The 25,310-nt window shown below is 53.2% G+C and overlaps 1 protein-coding gene across 4 annotated transcripts in view; it reads left to right on the top strand.

The window, feature by feature from the left end:
- The window catches only part of BCL11B (BCL11 transcription factor B), a 94,812-nt gene that overhangs the window by 29,210 nt on the left and 40,292 nt on the right, over positions 1-25,310 (top strand). For 2 of the 4 annotated variants that reach the window (XM_047738533.1, XM_047738532.1), the window contains exon 3: positions 10,698-10,910. The exons of the other annotated variants lie outside the window; for them this stretch is intronic. In XM_047738533.1, coding sequence (XP_047594489.1) covers positions 10,698-10,910 — 213 coding nt within the window. The remainder of the gene's footprint in view (positions 1-10,697; positions 10,911-25,310) is intronic. 4 annotated transcript variants of the gene reach the window in all.

Here is a 25,310-nt window from a genome sequence, read left to right as displayed (position 1 = left end):
CAGGCTCCCTTCCCTTCAGCCCCAAGACTTAATTTTCTCTGCCATTTTGGATGATGTGGTGTAAAGATTTTGTTTCTCTCTTTTTTTTCTGGTGGGTTCTGTGTGCTTCATTTCCAAGGCCTCCTGAGGGGCGCCTGCTCTGCACTCTTCCTCCGAGATTACAGCTAGATTCTGGTCCCGATCCGGGTGTGGAGCTCATTGGGATCCTGGCCACACTATCATTGTTTATATAAAAGAGACACCTCCCTCCCTCCGTGTCTTTATCCACAGCCTCGTTTGGGGGGTAAGGGGGGGCTGGTATCTGAAAAGTCATTGTCACGATGTGCCGGTGTTTGCTGGGCAGAGAATTACAGCTGCATATAGACAGCAGATTAAAATATATATATATATATATATTTTTAACAGCTTCAAAAACAAAAACAGAAACAAACAAAAGACAAACGCGGAGTGCTCCTGCCAGGAGCCTGGGCTCATCTTACTGGGCGATCTTTACGGGGTTTCTGCACCGGGTTCTGTCTGAGGCCCAGCACATCGGCTCTGTTTCAAAGACAGCCAAGGGGAAAAAAAAATTACAACAAAATCAAAGTCCGTGTGCTCTGACTTCCCCCAATTTCTAATGGGAATACCCTGCAATAGAAATGATATTTCCGTGGAGGACTGTGCCACTGGTTTCTTTAATTACATTAAATAGCGGTATAAACCTCAGCTGATGTAAGCCCTGTTTCAGTAGCAGCGGCCCCGGGAGCGCGGCTAGATTGAATCCGAGCAGCGCTCCTCGTGTTAATGTGCTAACAATCTTTATTCAATTAATCCCGCGAAGTGTTAATTTTTACAAATTTTGTTGTGCACACACTGTACCTCACCGTCGGTGTGTTAGGAGATGAAAATGGATTTCACGTCAAAAACTCAGGAAGAAGGTGGCTGTCAGAACTGCTCCCTTAGAAGAAAATTTGTGATTGTAGCCGTCAAGCGCTACCCATGCTGAAAGGAAGCCTCACGATATGTACATTACAAGCCGTCTACATGCAGAAAACTCTGTTAAAGGAGCTACTTTGTTGAAAGTAATTACAGGCCTGCTCAGTGTTTTAGTCAGTGACATTTCAGACTTGGCTTGGAAACATAAAGAGGCCACGGGAAGACTCTGTTCTTGCGTGATGCAAGGCAACCCTCCTCAGTGTTCTGTATGTCCATTGGTAGAAGGTAAGAAGAATGAAAAAGGAGAAAAAAAAAGACTCAGTCAACAACAAAAGCCAGGAGAGAGCTGGATATTTTTATTATGACAGTAGCACTCCGATGCATGTAACACTAGCAATGCAGCTGAAACCCCAAAATGCATTTGAGCTAGAGCAGTGACCCCTTTCCTTCCTTCCTTCCTTCCTTCCTTCCTTCCTTCCCTTTCTTTCCTCTCCTTCCTCCCTTCCTTCTCTTCTTTGCTTTGCTTTTCTTTCCTTTCATCCTTCCTTCCTTTCTTCCACCTACTGACCAAGTTAAACTTTCCATCTAAAAACCAAGAAGCCCATCCTCCTGGCCTTTGGTTGCATATTCCCCTACCGGGCAGGTAGGGATTTTATGGTCCCATATTGATAGAGGTTGATGCTGTTAACATCCCACATGGCCACAGCCCCATCTGTACCTGGGACTGCTGTCCTTTTTCCTGCTGCCTCTGGCCTGAGTGCTGGCAATAACCTCCTTCCTGGGCACTCTGTTTTCTCGATGTTCTTTTTATTGGCTGTGCTGCGTGGTTTTCATTTTCAGTTCTCTGGGAATCTTGGAGTTCAGACCTCCCCCTTGTATTCACTGTGTTGTGCTCTCTGCATGGGGGCTGAACCAAAGCCAGTGTTGGAGTTTGCGGGGCTTGCAAACCACAACTTTCTGAATTCACAGTTTTTAAACATGTTCTATAGAGGACCAGATTTTTAGCAGTGTCAGGATTCAGGATTTCCAGGTCATTCCTCAGATGTCAGACACAGTGGATGCTGATGGGGGCGGGGGGTGGGGGGCGTGTCCTTAGTTTAAAACTCAGGATTTTAGGCAGCAGATCTGAAGAGGGATGTATTTCCTTTATGTGACGTGTGGCCTCTGTCCTCATGGTGGTCCATCCCTGTGTCCTACCAACTCTAAACTCATGCACTCCATGGGGAGTGTCCCTGGAGATGTGTCTAAGGGATACCAGGCTAAGGTGGTCATGGGAGTCTGGCCACGACGTGCCTTCTGGGAGAGGGGCACAGAGTCTTGACCCCAAGCGCCCATGAACTTCATGTTTGGAATCCATATGTCTTAGCCAGCTTCCGACTTCAGTTTATAGACTACACTGTCTGTCTGGAGTTCTTGCTGAGGTGATGTGTCCTTCACTGTTAGTGGCTCCTGATGCAACATGATAGAAAATGATGGAAGGATCTTGGATAAATTGTGTTCCAGGACAGAAACTGCAGAAGACTGCAGCAGCCAAACCCAGCTTCTGATCAGAAAGCCTGAATCGGGGGAAAAGGGGGAAATTGCTCTGCTAGGTATTGGCCAGCTCTTTTTACTGGTGAGATTCAGAGAATCGTCAACTCCCATTTGTCCTTGGCCTCTGTGGATTCTGGGGCAGGCATGCGGACATTTGAACACATCCACATTGCTGATATTTGCGTGTATATGTGTGTACACTTTTATGTATAATTTTGGTATAATAGATGTGCACACGCACATTTTCCTAACCGGTGAAACCCCTGGTTTCACCTTCTGTTTTCCCCAGGCCTGTCCATTCCAGGAGTGTGGGCCCCAATTTGGTGGACCCTGACTGCTGAGGTCACCCCAGAGGACTCATCTCTGTGCTCCTGTGTGTCCCTCCAGGCCGTGGAGCCTAGGCCTCGGTGTCTCAGCCAGAGGACGAACGATTGCAGCTTATTTGCATTCCAGAGGCTGAGCGGGCTCCAGGGAATTCCCCCAAATGATGAGCAAAAGAGTTGAAGCTGCATGTTTTTCCCTCCAGATGCCCACTCGGGGTGGACTGGTCAGCCCCGAGCACTCAGTCAGCCTGACCTGGAGAGTTGGCGGAATATGATTCAGACACATCCTTCCTCCCCAGCAGCACCTGACATTTCCTGGGCTTCCTCCCTGGGCCTTTTGGAAGGGCCCTAGAAGGTTTTGGAGTTTGTGATGTAACCTCACTGCTCCTTGGCTCAGGGTGCTGCCCTGGAGTACTTCAGCTGCTTGAATCTTGAGGAAACTGTGGTTGGTAGCCACTGAAACAGGTGCTTTTGGACCTGGCGATGGGATGGGCCGGCTTCTCTCTGCAGGGTGCCGTGGCCGGGTGCATGTTCCCTTTCTAAGCCTTGGCAGAAGGAGGGAAACCGGTTTGGGTAGCGTTGGTGATGGGGGGGACACAATTGTTCCTTTGCCTTGCCTCTCCCCTTTCGGGGATGCATTAAATGTGGAGCACGCCGGGGAGCAAAAATAGTTGAAGTGGTGATTCACTGTGACAGATCTCAGGAGCGCACGAAGGGGGTGGTGCGAGGTGGAAGGTGGCCTTCCAGGGTGCTGGAAGAGATGGGGTTCTGGCCCCCTTTATGTGACCAAGCCTTCTTGGTGCCCCGGTGGCCCCAAAGGGCTGATGGTGGGTGAGGGTCTGTGGATGTTTACCAGTGAAGTGGCTGTTGGATCGGCCTCAAGGCCAGAGATGTTCTTGGAGGCCCCTGGCAAGCCCACCCCTCTCCCTGCTGCCTGGCACCCTAGAGTAGACCTCTCTAGGTCCAGCCACATCCGAGCAGTGACAAGGGAAGCCAGGCAGGCCTTACCTGCACTGGAAGAAATCCCACCCTCCCAGCCCGCGAACGGGCTGCTGTTTTCAGCAGGAAGTCTGAGTAAAGGCCTGGCTCTGGCTGGGTTTTGTTTTTATGCCCCTCTGTGATGGCCCTGAAGGATGTCTTGAAACACAGCTCTGCCAATCTTTGTGAGATCTCATTGGCCCTTCTTGTTGCTCTTCTTTTAAAGGCCACCAACGTGTGCACCCCAAACTCAAACCTGTTGCAGCAAGGACCTGAGACCCGTGATGGGTGCTCAGACTTGCCTGACTTAGGAGAATCCAGAAGTGGGAGGTGGGACTTGGCAGTCTCAGGTCCCCGCAGAGAATTTCTGGATGCCCCCAATGCTCTGGTGCCCTGAGCTAAGCCATGCTGCACACCCACCAACTCTCTTGGCCCGTCTTGGGGACCTGCCCTGACCTTGCAGTTTTCACGGTCACTTACGGTGCTCTTGTCTCGGCTTGGATTCCCTTTCTGTTTTGTTTATGATGACGATGACGACGATGATGATGATGATGTATTTTATAATGAAATGAAAAACAAGTTCTGGTATTTGCTGGTTACCAGACCTTGGTGATTAAAAATGAAGAAGATGAAATAGTATCTGTGGAGTGAGGGAATTTATTTTCGGAGGGCCCCCTCCCCCAGACCCGTGCAGTTCTGAAATTGAGTAACAAAGAAGACTGCTTAGAATCCGTCCCTATTCCTGCTTTCTCAGCCACACCCTTCACCCCAAAAGGAGAGAGAGAGACAGACACAAATGGTGGGAAGCCTAGGTCTTGTTGGGTGAGTACCCACTGCCTGTCTCATTTAAGGTGGCACTCCACTTCTTTCAAATAGGAAATTGCCAAAATGGATGTCATCGGCTGCTAATTAGATGTATTTTAACTGCAGGATCGTTTTACCAGCTAATACTGTTATTATGTGCTTCAATGTGAACCCATGGTGGAGCTGTTAGAGTATGAACGTGCGGCCCTAGCTCACAGCTAATGAAGCCTGTGGAATCGCTGGAACCCCCTCCTCGGTGGCCCCGAAGATGCCTGGGCCAGACCCCGTGTGGAAATCTGAGGCCTTTCAACTTCTCGAGATGTGTGTGCCCCCTTTATTCTCTGTGGCCCCCGTCTTTCAGTGTTTTGACGGGGGCCTGAGTCCAGAGGAGGCCCTGAGCTCTCTAGGTTGGAGGGCTCAAGTCAAAGACAGCCTAGTCCCCTGTCTTTGGGCCGTAGGTCAGCCTAGAAGCAATATGACCTGAACCTCCAGCCCTGAGTTTTCAAGTCTGAGCTGGCTTCCCTCCATCCTCTCTCTCTAACAAACCGGAAAAAGAGTCCTGATTTCCTGTCGGGCTTGGGGGAGGGGGGCTAGAATCGGGATAGATTCTTAAGCACAAGCAGTGTGTCTGACTTCAGGCGGTTCCTCTGTCCCTCCCCCTCCCCCTTAATACATAGCATTTTTATCATCCTTAAGACAAAGTAGCTGGCAAAATATTTAAGCGATCCGAAAGAAATGTTTTTATTTGCCCGTGTGCGAATTGGGTTATCTGCCGATCTTGTTTATGAAATTTGGGGCTGCCTTTCCAGCAGTCTGTTCGCCTCTCAAATCTTTCCCGGCTCCCATTTCCATATTTCTGCGTGCATGTTCTTTGTTAATCACTTGGCAAGCGCTTATTTGAATATTAAAAATTTCTTTAATCATCAAAGGCAGGAGCACAGTCTCATGAATATTCATATTTTCCCCCCTCCTCAGACTGGATTCTAGTTCATTACCCTGCAGTAAAAGCCAAACAGCCATCAATCGCCCTCATTACAGGCTCTGGCGTTTTGATTGGCTGCCTGCTGCCCAGAGCTTTTTTTATTTTTTAATTTTTTTTAATTTTTTTCCTCTTCTCCTATGAGCTGTCTTGTACCTGCCAACAACCAAAAAAAAAAAAAAAATCAACAATGCAAGAATAAATTTCTCTGGTTGAAAAACAACTTTGCAAACTTGTCAAACAGTCCTCATGGCTTGCTGCTGCTGAAGCGGTCACCAGCCCTAACCCACGCCCCCACCCTCTTAAAAAAAAAAAGGACCCGGGAAAAAAGGGTGGGGGAGAGAAGAATTAAATAAATAAATAAAAAGGGAGAAACTTGAGCCTCAGAGATGAATATTTGTCAAGAGAGTTGACGTAAGTTTCATTTGCATAATGACTTTGTACTTCTGCATTAATAAAATTTGCATATGAAGCCATGTTAATTACTCCTGATCATGCTTTTTGCATTCATGCATAGTAATTTTCTCCGACTTGTGAGAATTAATGTCTTGGCATGGGGGGAGGGGGCGCGGGGATTGTCAGGTTTCCTTGCCAGTGGCCCTCACTCACAAGCGCTCGCTCCCTGTCTGTCTCCCTCCTTGATCTATGACTCATTTTTGCACTATCAGTAGGAGTTCTTGGCTTAAAAAATGTATCAATTGAAAAGCACCAGTAGGGAGAAAAATCTACATCTTCAGTACAGTGTACTCCAGAGCTCCTCTCGCCAGCTCGGAACCCGTAACCCTCCCCTGCGGGAGGGGCGCCCAGGACCCAGCTCTGGGAAAGGTGCACGTTCCCCTCACCGCCAGGCTGGGGTTTTTCCAGGCGCAGTTTTTTGTGTCTACACTCCGGTGGGTGTGGGCGTGCCCTCAGGGTAGTGCGCATGTGTGAGGATGAAGCAGGAACATCTGCGGGGCCCCTCTAGAAGGGAGACAGGTTCCAGACACCCTCAGCATGGAGGCAGTAAAAACTGCCTTGTACCTGATTTGGGGCTTAAGAAACATTTTAGGGATCGTATTTTTGGACTCTTTTGTGCCTCTCTGTACAGGTGGCCTAGAGCGATGTCCTAACCTCTTCGAGCCTCAGTTTCGTCACTGGTGGCGGGGGAGGGTCATAGCACCTACTCCTGGAAAGGCTCCTGGCCTTAAAATGATAGGATCTCCGTGCTCATTGTTCCTTTCCCCCTCATGGAAGCCGGCTTCCGCGGTAAGGAGTCGGGCTGGCCAGGATCTTATGTTTAAGCCGCCTGGATCCTGCGTAAAGCTGAGATGGCGTCTTGGTGTCCCTCTGCCGCATACCTTGGGTGCTGTTCCAGTTCCAGAGGGGACCCAGCTAGACCGCAGAAGAAACCCTTTAAAAAGAGTGTCTTGCGGGGCTTTGTCGGGTGCCTTCTGCAGCCCACAGCACCCGACGGACATTCCGTGCCAGGCTGTGGGGGGGCACGTATGGTTCTAGAGTGGAAAATAAATGGACAGTAGTGGCCATTCAGTGAGTGTTCACTGGAAGCCAGGCTCTGGCCAGGCTTGTCCTGACCTTCCTTGAAGGGCGGGGCTCTGAGCGAGTGACTCACCCCAGGTCACATGGCCAAGAAATGGCCGAGGGGATTGGGCCCAGGCCTCTGCTCCAGGCCTGCGTCTGAGCTCCGACTTCCTGTGTGTGTGTCAGTCTGTTGTCACCAGGCCTCGAGGGCTCTGTCGAGTGTGTTCTGGATTTCCTGCCTGTGTTTGAGTGCAGGCCTCCTTCCTGGAGGGTGGGCAAGGGCTGGGGAGGTGGACTGGGATGGCTGCTGAGACCAGACAGTCCTCACCTTGGACTTTGCTCTTTTAATCACTTTAAGGTGGACAGTTAGTGGTTTTGGGTGTTTTTTTTTTTTTTTTTTTAAGATTTTATTTTTTTGAGAGAGATAGAGTGTGAGCGCACAAGCAGGAGGGAGCATCAGAGGGAGAGGGAGAAGCAGGCTTCTTGCTGTGCAGGGAGCCTGATTCGGGGGCTCAATCCCAGGACACTGGAATCATGACCTGAGCCAAAGGCAGATGCTTAGCGACTGAGCCACTCAGGTGCCCATGTTTTGGGCGTCTTCACAATGTTGTGCAACCATCACCACCACTGTCTAATTCCAGAACATTCTCATGGCCCCAGGAAGAAACTGTGTCCCCATTAGCCTTCACTCCTGTACCCCCGGCCTCTGAAACCACTTGTCTGCCTTCTCCTGTCTCTATGGACTTGCCAACGCTGGACATTTCCTGTGGTCAAACAGTGGGTGACTTCTAGCATTGCCTTCTGCGTTTACTCTAGCTTCAGGAGAGGCTTTTCTGGAGCTCACCCTTGAGTTAAGCTTCTGGGGCTGGGGACAGGGATTCCCTCAGGGCAGGGGTCTTCTGAGAGCAACTGGAGTGTTCTCTGTGGGCAGCTTGGATTAGAAGACACTCACTCTTGTTGTTCCCTCCCCTGTCTCCATTGAGCTAGCTCTTGGAACAGGTGGTCTTCAGTGAGGTTGGAATTCTTTTTTTTTTTTTTTTTTTTAAAGATTTTATTTATTTATTTGACGGAGAGAGATCACAAGTAGATGGAGAGGCAGTCAGAGAGAGAGAGAGGGAAGCAGGATCTCTGCCGAGCAGAGAACCCGATGCGGGACTCAATCCCAGGACCCTGAGATCATGACCTGAGCCGAAGGCAGCGGCTTAACCCACTGAGCCACCCAGGCGCCCGAGGTTGGAATTCTTTTTTTTTTTTTTTTTTAAGATTTTATTTATTTATTTGACAGAGAGAGATCACAAGTAGACAGAGAGGAAGGCAGAGAGAGAGAGAGAGAGGGAAGCAGGCTTCCTGCTGAGCAGAGAGCCCGATGTGGGACTCGATCCCAGGACCCTGAGATCATGACCTGAGCCGAAGGCAGCGGCTTAACCCACTGAGCCACCCAGGCGCCCCCGAGGTTGGAATTCTTAACGAGGCGTATGGAAGCCCCTCCAGGGGGCAGCTTGGCCCTGCATCCCTATGTAAGTGGGGACATGACTTTGCCTTTAAAGACTCTGGTCTAAGCCTGACCTTTCTAGAAGGAGAGAGGTATGGCTGGACCTGCCCTTAGGTCCTTTCTCCCAACCTTGGTGACCTAGGTTCTGCTCCCTTTCTACTTGGGCAGTCCTGGGCGCTCCTGTCTCTCTTACTCAGCCATGGTAAAGGGTGGTGTCTGTGTTATGGTTTCACCCAGAACCTGGGGGCCTGGATTTGCTCTTTTCAGTCTCCCATGGCCCGAGCGAGCCCAAGGACCCTCTGGCTTCCCTCCACCCCACATGGCCCTTTTCCTCAGCATCCCGAGGCACCCTGGTCCCTCCACCCTAGCTGCAGGCCGAGGGAGAGCCACGGCATATCCAGGCTTTGGAGACTCAACTGGGTTCAAGTCCCAGATCTCTGTGAGCCTCAGTAGCCTCTGTGGGATGGGGGCTGGTTTTCTCAGCTGAGTGAGGCATTGGCCTCTTGTGGTGCTATGCTAGGTGCTTGGCACAGAGCCGTGTTGGGAGGCTTCTGCGGTGTGAAGGCGGGGGAGGCAGACAGGATGGCGTGTGCAGTGTCCAGTGCTGGGGCAGGGGCTTAGGCGAGGACTGGCCAGGGCAGGCTTCCGGGAGGAGGTGGGGGAACCTGGCTTCAGGTGCCGACTTTACGTGGAGGCCAGCACTGCGTCTGTGGCTGGAGCGGCATGACGTCAGCCCCTCCCTTCTGGGGCTGTCATGGGCTCGGCCATGCCCCGGGCCCTGAGCCTCACCTCGTACGAGGTCTTTAGTCGTGTTGAGGAGTCCACGTGGCTTTGGCTTCTCGGCAGGACGTTTGCAGTCTTCTCAAAGGTCCTGGATTGCACACGGTTTGTAGAGGCAGTACCGGAGCGGACGAGCCCTGGTTCTGGAGCCAGGTGGCCCGGATTTGGTGGGGCAGCGGGCCTGTTATCAGTTTGCCGGTCTGTGCAGTGGGTCTCCCAGGCCCTGTGCCCTGGGCATGTTGGAAGGCTCACTCAGGAGGGTGTCTGACAGGATCCTGGCTGGAAGTGGGCTCGTGGTGCCCTGTGGCTCTCCTGGGTGGGGGAATCCCATGTGGGGCCCCGAGGTGGGCAGACCCCCTCTCTGCAGGCCCGTGTGGGATGGTGAGCGGCGTCGGGTGGCCTCCTTGGCAGAGCCGGCCGGGGGCCCAGCTGCCCTCATCTTGTTGGTGTTTTCTTTTTGTCTCTCTGATGCTTCCCCGCTCAATTATTTACCCAGGGAATTTGGACTTCTTCACTTGTGGTTTTGGCAAGGGCTTCACACAGATTTTTGCCCTGGTGGTCTCTTAGCCATTTAAGATAAACGGCCAAATCAAACGCAGGCCTTGCCGGGGAGTCGGGGCGAGCCATGGGGCTGGGCAGAGGCAAGAGAGCTCCAGGCCCTGCGTCCTGGCTGTCAGATGGGGGAGGCGCCCCCAGCAGGCCCAAGGCGTGAGGACGGGTGCTGGGCAGTGCCAGGATTTTCTTGGGGAGGGGGGGCGTTCAAAGCCTTCCGAATGGCCTTGGGGCTTGTATGCTGTGTGCTTGAAGCTCAGGCTGCTGAGGATGACCGTGGGCTGGAGAGAGACACCAGCTGGCCATTCTCCAGGCCTGCAGGTTAACCAGTGCCCAGGTGCTCAGAGGTAGACTGAGGTGTCCATGGCCTGTACCAGCAGCCTGTCCTGATAGAGCAGACAGTGGTGGCTTGGAGCTTCCCAGCTCCTCCAGAGGGGGGTGGCCCAGGTTTTTGGGAATGAATCCCCAAAGGGAGCCAGCTCCGGAACCCTCCGGAAACCTCCACGTGGTGGGTGGGTGGGCTTCCCAGGTACAAGGGCTCTGACAACCTCTTTTGGGCCCCCCAGGGATGGGAGTCTGGTCCCAAGACAGCCCATCCTGGCAGCTGTGGAAGGAGGAGCCCACGAGGCCCCCCCACCCACTTCCTTGGCCTCTTGCCCCCTGCCTGTGCCTGGTCACCTTCCTGCAGGGCCAGGCACCCTGCGGCCTCCCTTTCTGGAAGGGTGGCCTGCAGCCCTCTGCCCCGGGCCCCTGTCCCACACCCCGGGTCCCTTGTATGGTCCAGGGCCCGACTGACCAGTCTTTTTTATTGTTTTTTCTCCAGGGCCGTGCAGGCCTGCCCAGCTGTCAGCGACGGCCCCCATAGCTGCCTCCTCCCACCCTCACTCATCCGTGATCACTCCACCTCTGCGCACCCTGGGCGCTCTGCCGCCCTGCTTCCCCCTGCCGTGCTGCAGCGCGCGCCCGGTCTCGGGTGACGGGACTCAGGGTGAGGGTCAGACGGAGGCTCCCTTTGGATGCCAGTGTCAGTTGTCAGGTAACAGACGGCCGCGGTGGGGAGGGCGGGCTCCCAGGGATGGCGGGGTGTGCCCTGGGCCAGGCTGGCGGCTGCCTCTCCCAGGTGGGCCGGGCGAGGTGGGGCCCCAGGGAGGATGTGCAGTCCCACCCCTAAAGGCATTTTGGGGGGCGCAGGGGAAGTGGGGAAGCACGTCATTGTGCCCCTGTCCCCATTGGTCAGGAGGTCCCCCAACACGTCTGCCCGTTCAGAGTGTCTCACTCCCAGAATGCATTCCCGCAGCTTCCAAAGTTCATGTCTTTGGGCTGTTTGGCTGAAGCTTGATTGGATAACACTTAACATCTGAAGTTTTCTCCTGCCCTCACCACTGCCGTCTCCTCCCCGCCCCAGTCACTGCCCCCCACCCTACAAACAGCACTGGGGGGAGACTCCCCGGCCTCCTGTGCACATAGCCGGAGCCGTCCAAAATGCCAAGTTTCTCTTTGCCAGAATGTGTTGCCTATTAACTTTGAAACAAAAAGAGTCGCTCTGAAGGAGACTTTCAGCTGTGGCCATGGGAGGGGGTGAAGCCTTGCGGGGTGCCTGTGGGCTGGGGCCATGCATGTCCCCACCGTGTGCCCCCTGGCAGGTCTGTGTGTTTGGCCTTCGTACAGGCAGACGCACGGGCAGCCACCGCACAACGCCCCCCACCTCTCTCTCCAAAAACAACCCAACTCCTGCTGGGGCCTGGGGTCCCTGGAGTTTGTGGGCACCGGCCTCCCATCCCAGCCTCTCCCCCTGAGGCCCTGGTGCTGGCATGCTGACACAGACACAGGCGGGGATGAGCGCCCCAGGTCTGGTTTCCGGGCGCAGTCAGGAAAAGAGGTGGGGGGCTGTGCAGTCCTGGGGCGCATTCAGTCTGTCCCGGCTTTGTCACGGGGCCTGTTGCAGGCTTTCTTTTGATTCGGGTAGTGAAGGGAAAACCATTTTTCTGGGACAGTTTTGCTTTAATTGAAGCTGTCCGACGGACGGTCCCTGGTAGAGACCGTCAGCTCTGCGGGGGCCAGAGCCTCGCAGGCCTTCCTGCTGGCCAGGTGGACTGCAGCCTTCAGCAGCTCCCGCTGTGGTGTATGGTGGCATCATAGTCCTGGGCTCATGCCTTGAATGCACAAAGCAAAGACTGAAACTGTCCAGGAGGGAGTCGGCCCCGCCAGCAAAGTGGCCGGCTCCCTGCCCCAGGCCGCCCGAGTGTCTGGAGTGACCAGAGCTCCCATCCCAGCTCTATAGGGCTGCGCTGTGATGTCTGCTTGCTGAGCGAGGGGTGCCTACTTCGTCGGGGTGCTTTGCCCTGCTCTCAGAGCTTCCTGTAATGAGTTCTGCAGCCTCCTGCAGCCGCCCGGGGGGTCGTGCTCTCAACGATCAGCCTGAGTGTTTCTGACTAGACTCAGGCAAGTTCTGTGGTACAGAAACACGATCCCCCTGGCGGAGGTGCGCCCGGGGCTTCACTTAACCCTCTGTTGGCTCTGGTAGCCGCATGTCTGCCCTCAGCCACAGCGCCACCCCCTTCTTTCAAGGGACCACATGTGGAGGGCCTATCCCGTGTGCAGGATTGCACGGGACTTTCGGTGTGCATTCTTGAATTTAATTCCCGTAGTGACCTTAGGAGGTAGGTTCTCTTCTCCCCACTTTGCAGATGAGAAAGTGAGGCTTGGAGATGGGGAGTTCTCATAGCCCGCATTCAGTCATTCTTTCATGACTTTGGCGTTGTGCAAACCAAGGTGGAGTCAGGCACAGCGGGTCTGGCCCTCCTGCAGCTTGCAGGGGTGGAGACGGGGAGAGCGGGAATGGGGACCCGCGGAGACCATTCTTGGAAGGGGATGGAAGGGCAGAGGTGGGTTTGACCCTGGCTGGTCATCCGAAACCTGCTTCGCCTCTCCCATTGGCTCATCTGGTTTAGAGGCCCTCTAAGGTTTTAGAACTTGATGCCATGAGGGCATAGAATCTGTGAGCAGCCCCCAGGGGCCTCCCTAGTGCCCAGGGAGGGCATCAAGGCAGGGTGGGGTCTGTTCTTGGGGTCTCTGAGACCACCCTTCCCAACCTTCCTTGGAGACTGCTCTTGGGCCTGTGACGCCGGGCCGTGATTTCTGGCGCTGTCCTCTTTCACTGTTGGATCCCGGTTAATTTGCCTGCCCCGTACTTTCCAATCAGTTTCCATACCTGAAGATACCCTGTTCTGGAGGTTTTTGTCCCTTTGTGGCTTCTGTCTCTGGCACTGGGCTGTTTGCTGAAGTGTTTTTAGTGCCTGTTTAATTAGTAGTTGGAATGGAGTCATTGAATTCGCAGTAACCCGTTAGGAAGAAGCAGTCCTCTGTAAAGACGGAGAGGGGCCACCATCCTTACTTTGTTTTGTCTCTTTTCAGATCAGGATGCACTGAACCTATCTCTTCAAATTAATACGGAAAACCCCGGAGTAACCATGTTTCACACAGGTTAATTGCATGCCCGTGAAGGCATTCACAGTTATTTATAGAAGGATGTGATTTTATGGGCGAGCAAGCCACACAGGTTTGTGTGTGTGTTTGTGTCCCGCTCTGGCTGGCAGTGTCCCCAACAGCCCTGCCTCCCGGGCCCTCCACCGCTGACCTCCTGATGGTCATGGTGGGGAGGAGGGACTGGGGCTCTTCTTTGCTGCTGAGATATTGGGAGGGCTTTGAGTCTGGGCGTTCCTGGAAACCGAAGTTTCTTCCCTGAGAAATTTCATGTAGGGACCTCTCCAGGGCACCAGTGGAGTGGAGAAGCTTGGGTTGTGGTCCTGGCCCTCACTCCACCTGGCTGGTGACCTTGAAGGAGCCATTGTCCCTCGGACGTGTGTATCATGTGATACATACGTGATGTTTAAAAATGAGGCTTCACATTTGACTTCTAGAACAGATGATGTTGATGTGTTTCAGTTACTGGCTGCTGTGGATGACTGGGCACGTGACTTGGCTCAGGTCCCCAGAGTAGGGGTGGTGTGTTCGGAGGCTGGTTCGGAAACATCTGGGTCTTGGAAAGCTCCTCTGAACCGTTTCCCCTTCCAGGGTTTCCATGACTGTCAGCATCCCCTGCCCGAGTGAAGGGTGCTGTTCCGAATGGTTTTGTGACCTTGGGCAAGCCGTTTTCCTCCCTATTCCTCAGTTTTCCCACCTATAAACTGGGAGCGGTGATAGTTCATGCCTTGAAAGCTTGTTTTGAGGATCGAATGAGGTTATACATCTCTAGGTTCTGTGACCCGAGCCTCATGCTGAGTGAGCCCTGTAGAAGTTCTGACTCCTGCTTGTGCAGAAGACACAGTTGCATGTCTGAAATTTTACATCAGGCTGGATCTCCAGGTTCCATTCTTAAAGGCATTCAGCCTCTTGGCTGGCTCAGATCATGTGCCGGCATTGTGAGGTGGAAAAGGAACCTAGAAACTTCATTGCATATTTAAAAGCCACAAATGGTCATCAGCTCCTGTGATTAATACATGTGCTCGGTGAAGTTCAAGGTCTCACGCAAGAACACACAGGATCCCAGCTCGGGGAAGTGGAAGTGTTTGGATTTAATAGAAGGAGTCAGTTGCAGTCATTAGTAGATGCTGAAATCACAGGGCAATCTTGTAAAGTTAAATTCAATTTACTTTTCTACTGAAATTGCTTGCTGTGTTATTTAACTAGTCTGGGGTTTCTTGGCATGGGTTAAAGGGACAATAAAGATAAAAGAATACCTGTGAGTAAATAGTAGGGTGTAACAGTAGAATCTATCGTGTTCTCCTCCTTCAATTATATCCCAGTGTTCGTTTGTGTTGGTTTTTATAACCGGAGCCATCCAGTGGGACACTGTGGATTAGACCACCCCAGCTGTAGAACCTTGATGCAATTAATACAGTCTGTCTGGAAAGTGGCCTTATTTCTGGAAGTTTTATGTTAATGATATGGTCTGTGCTTTGCACATTTCATACCAGAACAAGAAGCACGCTGTAGTTTCATTCTGAACTGGGTTTGATTAACACTGGAGGATCAGCGGGAAGCCAAAGGGTGATGCTGCCCGAGAGGCAGGGGCTCCCCAGTAGGGCCTGAGAGCCTCCGTGGAGACTCTAGAGGGAGGAGTGAGTATGGGCAGCGGGAAGAAGCGAACTGAGTGTGGATGAACGTGTGTGGACAGAAGCCCTTGGTCTGGGGAAGGCTCAAGACGTGCTCCCGTGATTCCCTCGGCCAAGTCATGTTTGCTGTGAGTCTTTTGGGGCTGACCAGGTTCCAGTGTCAGTGGGGGTTGGCTCACTGGAGGAAAAGCGCTCTCAGGAGAGTCATTAAAAATTTAAAGAGTCATCTGTACACCTCGCGATGTCTACATTGCCAAGGGGGCTGGTGGTCCGGCATTTACCACCTATGGGTGATTCTCGCATGCCTGTTCAGTGGATTCTGCTCAGTGTCTGCCGGCTTTGGGGTATCACATGGCTGCAGAGGCCGCTCTGGACCACCTGTCTTTAGAACCCAGGTGCCTCCTTTCGTGATTGAGGGATGTACCGGGAGAGGCCACCGAGCACGGCCAGGGCCCCGGGACAGAGGAAGCGACTCTCCAGGCTGCTGGAGGTGGCAGAGGGCAGCAGGGCTTGGGGAGTACCCCAGGAAAGCCGACAGTCCAGGAGTCCCATCTGCTCCAGCACTCATGGGGCTGGGCGCCGTGTTTCCAGGGGGCCAGAAGGAGGGCAGTGCTGCCTGCTGGGGGGTGGGGAGGATGCAGGGGCACCTACCAGTGTGACTGTCCTCGGATAAAAGGGCTCCCAGCATGTCCCGGAGAGGAGACCACTGCAACCATGCCAGATTCTGTTTCACTCCGAGCCGGCCCTTCAGACGTTCTGAAGGCAGAGCTAAATCAAAGAATTCTGTTCAAATCCGTACAAGATGTTGCTGTTTTTCTGCTCTGACAGGAGAGGCATTTGGAAGTGCAGTTTCTTTCTTTCTTTCTTTCTTTCTTTCTTTTCTTCCTTCCTTCCTTTTTTTTTTTTATAGCTGTCTTAAAAAGGAGTTTGACTGTTTAGCACAGCTGGTGCTCATTACATTATGCACTAGCAATAAAATAGCATGTGTAATTAATTTTTAATGCAGCGCTGGATGCAGGGCTTTAAAGCAGTTAGTGGATGTGAGGAACCAGCACTGGCCACCGACATCAGAGATCCCGGGGCAGGCGGCCGGTGTTCTGCCGCTTTGAAGGGGATCTGAATGTGGCGGAGGAGGCTGGGGGCCCTCCACGTGGAGTGGGGCGGAGTAGCCCAGAAGTGGGTTCCCTCCAGGTGACCTGTGGCTTCAGTTCGTATCTAATGACCTAGGGCCGGGGCTTCAGGAGATCATCCCATGCAACCCCTTTGTGATCTAGATGGGGCTGCTGAGACGGACACTGTGACATGGGCCCTGTGCCCTTTAGGCTCTGCCCGCCAGGCCGGATCACCCCCACCTGAGTTCAGGCTGGGGGCTCGGCCTCCGGCTCCAGCCACGTGAAGCGCCCAGTCTGATTTGGCAGCTGAGTCTTTACTCGGAGGGGCCCTGCACGTTTAGCTTCTTGGACCCTCAGTTTTGCCATCTGCGGTTGGAACGCGCCTCCGTGTGTCCTCAGTTTGAGATGTTCCGTGGCTGTGCTTGGATCATTGGCTGCCCCATCCCTTCCCGGGGCTCTGTGGATGGGTTCGTGTTTGAAACGAAATGTCACTGTGGACACATGCTGCTGGGAGAGGCCTGGAGGCACTGTGGGAAGCTGCAGAGTTGGGACTGTGCTTGGTCCCTGTCCTCAACGTGCCTGGGTATGATTGTGACTTCTGGATGGCCACCTCCTCTCCCCAAGCCTCAGTTTCCTTCCGTGTGAACTGGGGACACTGGAAGTACCTGCCCATCGTCCCTGCACTGGAGGTTCTGCTGAATGGCCACTGCGTCGGGGTGGCCACCGCTGAGCACCAACGTGCGGGGAAGCAGAGGCGGTGGGAGGTGTGAGAGGCATGGAGGAGGAAGCTGGGCTCTTGAGAAGACGTGGGTCCCCCCGCCTGATGCCTGAAGGTGACGACTTGGCTGCCATCCCTTTGCAAGTTTGCTGCCCGGGAAATCTCCACTATCGCTGTTCCTGCGACTTGCCAGGGTTTTCTGCAGGCCTACTATGTGCCAGCACTGTCCTGGGTCCTTTGCACACTTTGCTCATTCCACTCCATCCTCTTAACTCCCCTAAAAAGAGGTGTCCCCCCTTTTGCTCATGAGGATCTTGGGGCTCAGAACTTGTAGCTCTCCCCTCCTGCTTCCCATTGGTCTCAGAATGGCTCAAACAGGGGCATTGGAAATGCAGCTCACTCGAGGAAGCCAGACCACATTCAGACATGGTCCTGGGAGGGTCCCTATGGTCTTTGTTCACCAGCCATGCTGCTGCCTAATCTGGGGCAGGACACGGGGGTCCAGGAACGAGCTCAGCAGGGTTCTTGCCGTGGTGGCTGGGCGGACAGGAATGCTTTCTCTGCAGAAGAAAATTGAAAGGACTGAGCCTCCCGGAGCAGGGAGGGTTCTTTAGATCCTCTGAGGTTTTCCTGATGGAGAAGGTGAGGCCGGAGGTTGGACAGCTTCTTGCAATGTGTGACCAGTGTCAGATGTGGATACGGATGTCAGCCAGAAGTCCGCTGACCTGGCGAGCCTCCTCCAGCTCGGGGCGCCCCTGTGGGGTCCAAGTTGTGAGTGACTTATGAGGACCCAGAGAACCAACCTTTAGTCCACCAAAGGGAACTCTGGCACAAAAGAAGAGGCTTGGGGCACGAGGGAAGATGTTCTCATCTCATTGCCCTCAGACTGGGTTTCTGGGGTCTGGCTGGGAGGCAGGGACCTGGTAGGTGTCCTTATCATAGCCTTATCGCAGGTCCCTGTAAACCCGTGTCTCCGGGTTCCAGTGACCGGCTCGGGAAATGCTGGTGGACGGTGAAGACCCAGGAGATGTCGAGTTCATGTCTCCAAGAGAAAGAGGAGACACAGAATGCTCTCAGTCACCTCCTCACTTTGTGTGTGTGTGTGTGTGTGTGTGTTTGTGTGTGTAAGATTTCATGTTTAAGCAATGTCTACACTCAACATAGGGCTTAAACTCACAACCCTGAGATCAAGAGTCGTATGGTCCTCCCACTGAGCTGGGCCAGTGCTCCACCTCCTCATTTTTTGCACAGAGTCCCGTAGAAGCAATTTTTCTGCACTGGAGAGAAACATATTTTGGTTCTCCTTAAAGCCTGAGGTGTTCCTGGTGTTGTCTTTTTTTTTTTTTTTTCCTTGATGGTGGGAACAAAATGTACTTGACTTTTTAAACCCGAAGGCCGGGCAACGCTGTGTGCTGTACATATTTCACAATCAAACCCGAATAGTCTAAACCATGAAATATAGTTTATCCAAACATAATCAAGGCTGGCCAATTTAATGCATAAATCAGTGGGGAGAAACTGTTGGTGGGCAGGGGTCCCTCTGGGTGGGATTTCACACATAGCCTGCCCTCACACCTTGACCGGGGGGCTGTTGCCTGCTCATCGCTTCAGGCCCCTCCTTAGGGGCTGGCGTGTGACCATGGTGTGTGGTCAGTGGGCGTGGAAGCATCAACGTGGCTCTAACTCTCACACCAGTGTCTTTCTTACACTTGGCAATGGGGCCACTGGGTCCAGTCATTACACTTGGCAATGGGGCCACGGGTTATAGTCATGTTACCATTTCTGTGCCCCTACTGTGTGTCAGGCCCTCTGCAGGGGCCTTCCAGATATTGAGGCCTCCCATCACCTTTCTTAGGAGGTCACCTAGTCTGTCGCTCACAGGCGAGGAGACACACCAGAGAGGTGGTGGAATGTGCCTGAAATCGCGCAGCTGGTGGACAGCAGAGGTGGGATTTGAACCTGGGTTTCTTTGGGTCTGGGGGATACAGCCTGCTCCTAACCTTGCTCTCTGGCTCGTGGACAGCCTTCCTGCTGGCCTTCTACCTGGCAGGTGTGAGTGGGAGCCCCGGAGGGAGAGGCATGAGTGGCTGAATCCCAGGGTGCTGCGCCCCTGGAAGATAGAAGGCCAGGACTTGATTTCAGCGGAAGGAGTCAGAGGGCTTAGAACTTCTTGAAAGAGGTTAATGCAAAAACAGAGCCACTACCTGCAGAGACAGGGGCATTTGGAATCTTTTCATAAAGCCAGACATTTTTAATTACTGCTTTGTTAATGGGAGGTGAGGAATGGCTGATGGGACAGGCCCATGGGGTGCACAAGTTGACCCTTAGTTCTGTACTTGGCTGCCCCCCAATGCACACTCCGCTTGAGTTTCCTTGTGCTTTATTAACAAGTGCCTCCACGTCTTGATTTGATAGTAAAGGAGCCATTGCCTGAGGGCCTACTGTGCACCCTGGGCTCTGCGTGCACCGTCTCCACAGATGCTTTCTCACCGCGGTGTGAGGATAGGGCTCTTGGATTTTTTTTTTTTTGTCCTGATGTAGTATACAAAAGTCACCCTTCCAACCATTTTTGGGTGACAGTTCAGTGACATTAAGTACCTTCCCGCTGTGCTGTGCTCTGCTCTCGCCACCACCGTCCATCTCCAGAACTTTCCGGGTTCCCCAAACTGAAACTCTGTCCCCGCGAAGTGCTAACTCCCTGTTTCCCCCTTCCTGCATCCTACTTCCTGTCTCTGTGAGTTTGACTCCTCTGGGTGTCACACAGAAGTGGCACCAGACGATATTTCTCCCCCTGCGACTGGCTCATTTAACTGGGCACAGCGAGTTCAAGGTTCGTGCATGCTGTAGCCCGTGCCAGGATGCCCTTCCTTGGAAAGGTCAAATGATATTCCATCTGGTGGGTACACCGCTGTCGTGTTTGTCCATTTGTCCTGGGATGCACACTTGTTTGTTCCCACCCTGTGGCCGCTGTGAACCGTGCTTCTATGGATAGGGGTGTGCAGCTACTGGTTTGAGACCTGCCTTCAGTGCTCGTGGTGTACACCAGAGGCGGGATGGCTGGACCACGTGGCAATTCTGGTTCTGACTTATTGAGGAACCTCCCGCCTCTTTCCCGAAGCAGCAGCCACATTTTATGTTCCTGCCGCAGTGCTCCAGAGTCCCGGTTTCTTCGCATCCTCCCCTGACCCCCCGAGATTCAGGGATGTGGGTCACCACTTGGCCCCAGTCACATGAGGGTCCAGAAGGGAACTGGCCCCTGCTGAGCTCGGATGTGGCGCCTGTGGCCGGGCTCCATTGGCCACCTCACTCAGGACGTTTCCTTTGCGGGTCTCACCCTGGGGTAAGGGTCTCTTGCGTCTCTCCTAAGTGCTTCCCAGCGACGGCCTGTCTCCCAGGCTGCTGGTTTTTAGCAGTCAGCTGAACATTTTGCTAGCTTGAGAGTTTGGGGAAGAAAATTCTGCAAGTGGACAATTTTCACTTTCCTTTCTGCTGTGTCCTTTGGGTGACGGTTTGGGCTTGGTTTAGCAGAAAGAGCTGTGTCCTCAAGAGCCAGAACACCTGTGAGCAAGGGCTAGCCGGCCGGTGTCCTGGGTCCCACCCCTCTCTGGGTCCCTCCCAGAGCCTCTCTGGGTCCCTGTCCCCTGGGGATTATCATGCCGTCCTTGGCTTCCCAGCCAGGCTGGGAGGAATTGGAGAGGGGGCATCCTGAGTTGGACTGTAGGGTCTGCCTCTGTGACCACATGACCTCGGGTCCTTTGTGCCAGGGGGAAAATAATTGTGGGACTGCAGTAAGGATTATTCTGTCAGGCTATGATTTCTGTTGTCCTGTATTCGTTCCTCGGGCTGCCACAGCTGATGACCACTGTCACCTCACAGTTCCGTGAGGCCACAAGTCTAAACTCAAGGGGTCAGCAGGGCTGTGCTCCCTCTGGAGGCTCCAGGGGAGAATCTGTTACCGGCCTCCTCCAGCTTCTGGTGATCTCCTGGCATGCCTTGGCTGTGACCACATCTTCTAGCTCTGCATCTGTAGTCACGGCCTCATCCTTGGGACCTGTCCTCTTCCCACAGTACAAGAACAATGGTTATTCCATTTAGAGCTCACCCGGATAATCTAGAATGATCTTATCTCAAATCCTGAACTTAATTATCTCTGCCACTGTCCTTTTTCCAAATACGGTCACAGTCATAGATTCCAAGGATTTGGTTATGGACCTGGGGCTTCCGGGGTGTGTGTGTGGCACTCTTCAACCCACAACATACCCCTTGCTGGATTGTAGGCCCCTTCAGGGCAGGAACCCCAGTTTGATGTCCTCTGTGAACAACCCAGGTTTGGGTTAAGGTATATACAGAGGATCACCCAAAAGAATACTGGGCTGAGCTTGAGCTGGTCTCCAACAAGATGGCCAGACGTTCCTTGTCCCAGTGATTTTCAGATGCTGTCACCTTGGGGCAAAGCTCAGATCTCCATGTTTATGGAAGGTTGTGTGCCCCTCCCCCCCCCCCACCAATCCTACCCCTGTGCCAAGTCAGAACACAATTATTAACGGGGTGGGGGGTGGCTTTAAAAAAAAGTCTGCGGCGATTATTATGAGAAAAAATTAGCAGAGTTGAATAGGAACTAAAAATAGCTGGACACATACTTGCCTATAATCTATTTTCTTAAAGAAAATATAATTATTTTTGTAAACTGGCTCTGAGAAGCCAGGAGTATTTTTAGTCTGCATCTTCTAAGACGTGCATCTTTTCAGGAAGAGCAGCTTGGAGCCCACTGGAGTGTGACGTCACCAAGCCAGGCGGCGGAGGCTTACAGAGCAGGGGAGGGGGTGGAGTCAGAGGGTCAGGACACGGTCCTGGGCCCTGTTTTTGCTAAGCGTGTATTTCACTGAGGAGTGGCCACGAGCAGATGGACTGTGGCCCCTGTGGGTTACCTGGGGTGTCCCCGCCACACCTGATCAGGTGGCTGGTAGCCCTGGGAGGACTGCAGCTGGTTCACCTTGGGGACATGGTGGTCGGGAATTCCTTCTGGGCAAGGCTGAGCTGCCTTGCCATCTGCGCAGGATCCCGGTCTGAGTGGACCTGCGAGAAATAGCCAGGACTTGAGGGAAAACATTCCATGGCTTTTTTATTTGGAGCCAAACATTGCCTCATGTAATTTTCTCCCTGGTTTTTCCCATTGCCTCTGCCAGGGTCCTTGGGCCTGGCACAGACCCCGTAATAAAAGGCCCTGTGTGTTTGTGTGTTTACATGTGAGTATTTGTGTGTGTGTGTACTTGTGAGCGTGCATACATATGTGTGTGGGCGTGTGAATATATGTGTGTGCACGTATTTGTACATGTGTCTGTGGGGGGGTCCATGCATGTGCATGTGTTCATGTGTGTATGGTATGTGTTTGTACACGTCAGTGTTAACTCGAGCGTGTCTGCTGTGTGTCTGTGTTTGTGTGTGCACGTGTGGTGGCCTAGGGGAATTATCGGCACAGCAAGGGTCACCTCCCCCCTGCCCAGTGCAGGGTGTTTACGGCAGAGGCCCTTTGATTATTTTCCTCCCTGAACTTTGTAATTCTCCCCAGATTGCGGTGTGCAGCCGACTTTCAGTACCGCGGCCTGCTGAGAGGTTTTGAGGGCGAATGTCTCTCTGGGGAAGAATGTGTCTTCTCACTACCTTCTAGGGGAGGCCACATCCACTTGTCTACCCCAGTTCACAGTCCTGGAAAACAAGCCCAGTGCGAGGACTGCTGGCTTTGGAGCTAGGCGGCTGGTCTGAAATCCCAGCTCTGACACTTACCAGCTCTTTGACCTTGGTGAGTGACCTAGCCTTAGGAACCTCACTTTCCTGGTCCGTACAATGAGGGGGCTGCAACTTAGTGGGATAGGTAGCACTTGGCTAAACATTTTGTGTGGGCTTCGTCCTCAGTATCCCTCATCCCAACTCTGCAAGGAAGGCACTGCCATTCCCATTTTATAGATTGGGAAACTGAGGCAGTCTGACTTCAGGGCCCTCAGGGGTCTCATCATGCTTGAAACCCTTTCCTGGTTCCATTACGCCACCTTCAGCAGTAGCTGATGTACCAAGGTGGTGAGTATTGGCAGGTATTACTTTAACATTTTTATTGTCATTATAGCTATAATTATTACTATCACAGTCATTATTGTTGCTGTTTCCCTGGGTGGAGGTTTTCCAGCCTCCACGTGGCTTTTCCCCTTGTGGCCGAGTCCTGCCTGCTGACAACTCTGGTTCTCGGTGTCCTTTTCATCCTTCCAACAGGGATGGGGCAGTCTTACCTGGCACCCCGTGGCCCCTCTCCCTCTCCACCCATCTTCCCTCCTCCCCTTCGAGTGTGTGGGTATTTGAGGTTTCAGAAAGTCTCTCCTCTAATTGAGGTAATGAGCGCCGTATTTCCAGAACCGCTGCACTGAAAGTCAAGTGCAAAGTGATGGTTTTCATTTGTCGTTCTCTCTCTTAATATGCATCTCTTTAAGGAGGGATTGGCTGAAAGCAAACAGCTAATAACCTATGGATTTATGGAGCCGGCGCAAGCCAGCTTAATAAGCTTTTATACCTGGAACCAGGCTCTGTCCCTTTAAGCTGAGACTCCGGCTCACTTGGTATTTTACAGAGCCTGGTTTCATTTATGCTGGAGCCAGACTTACTATGTGAGAGCCGTCCGCATGCTGGAATTAGTCTTAAGCTTGCTTCTGTGGCGTTGCCAAATTCCATGTTTGTGTTTTATTTAGAATTCTTTTCACGGCCAGCCGATCCTGTTCCGGCACACACAGGCGCTGTTGCGCCCCATGGAGAAAATAAGCAAGCTTGCGTTTTCTTTGGCAGAGGCCGCGGCCACAATAGACTGCGGTCTCCGAAACATTTTTTAAAAGCTATTTTAACCCATAACAGATGCATAAAGTCGGCATAGGCATGCCAGTTTTCTTAGTTTTAATTAAAAAATAATTACAGCCTAATGGGATGTTAGTGACACATTTGGATGAATGGTGGGTGACATTATCTGCAACTTATAAATGAGTGCCTCTCCCTTGGCCGGAGCAGAGGTGGGGAGGAGTTGGGGAGGGGATCTGGATAGCTGTTCTTCATGGCAGGATGGGGGTGGAGGTCGTGGGTGGCCTCCTGGGGGCTGCGGGGTCCGGTGGAAGCCATGGTGAGTGGCGTGCAGCGGTCGGGAGGGACGTCCTGCCACAGCTGGCCGGGTGACCGAGCTGCCAGGATGCAGCGACGAGCGTCCCAGGGACAGTGATCTTTTGGCACATCCTCCCTCCTGGCACGCTCGATTAGGAAACTCTCACCTGTAGGGGCTCTTCAGCACGGCGAGGCGGTGCCTCGAATCAGCTTCTTGGCCCCCATGATCCCACGTCCCCCCTCAGGACCCAGGGGTCAGCTGGAAACACATGTGTGCCGGGGGACCTGCTGGGTGCCGTCTGAGTAAGAAGATGCTTCTGGGAAGGTAAAGAGGCAGAAAAACGGTCTTGCCTAGTACTGTTGCTTCAAGAAGTCTGCACCCCAGATGCTCAGCCCGGGTTCAGTTTTTATGTAAAACTTGACACTCCTCAGAATCTGGAGTGGAGGGTGCTGGGCTGGGACGGCCCTGGGAGGCAGGGTCTCTGTGGAGACTCAGAGCAGGGAGATGGAGGTGGGCGAGCTGACTCTGCCAGTAGGGAGGGATCTGAGATGGGACGGGCATGGCTGGGGCTCCTGTGATGTCTCATTACCTCCACTAATGGGGCAGCTGGGGATGGCGACAGGTTGTTCTGACCTCTGAGCCTTCGTTTTGTCGACCCTCGCCAAGTGTGAGGACCCAGCCTTGAGCAGAGGGAGGAGTCTGTCCTAGGGCTCAGTCTCCTGGGAGCCAGCTCTGCTGGGAGGAGGATGCCATAGGGTCGAGATGATGGGGTGAACCCCTCCAGGAGGCATTGGGGACTGCGTTATCTGGAGCCTTCCAGATGAGGAAGAAGGTGCCCGGCCCAGCTGTGCCCTGGCATCCTTCATGCTGGTGGACAGCCTCATGTTCTGCTCACATGACATGCCCTGTCCAGGCCCCTGAGCAGCATTGCCAGCTGCCCTTTGAATGGGCATGGCTCAGGCAGTGTCCTGGAGACAGGCAGGTCCTGGCCACAGGCCACCACGCTGAGTTAGGACCTGCCTGGCTGACCTCAGACCCCACGCTTTCCCCTGAGACCTCATGTTCAGGGCAGGTCCGAGGAGGACCCTCTTGTGGCTCACAGTGAGCTCTGGGAGACAAGGGACAGACTGGGGACCTTTATTTTTACTTTCAGGGTGTCGCGGCTTACTGTCGCTGGAGTAAAATGAACGCTTCTTAGACAATGTTTCCCTGAGTCCAAATTCCTCAGAAGTGAAAATTAAGTTCTTCTATTAAAAACATGAGTCATACCAGCCCAGATGAGAGTCGTTGTGGCGTTCCTCGAATTTTTGGAAGGGAAACATCGCATTCATGTTAATCCTTTCAATTATACCTCATTGCT

The sequence above is a fragment of the Lutra lutra genome, chromosome 7, assembly GCF_902655055.1.
Source record: "Lutra lutra chromosome 7, mLutLut1.2, whole genome shotgun sequence".
NCBI lineage: Eukaryota > Metazoa > Chordata > Mammalia > Carnivora > Mustelidae > Lutra > Lutra lutra.
This window is presented reverse-complemented; position numbering and strand designations above follow the sequence as displayed.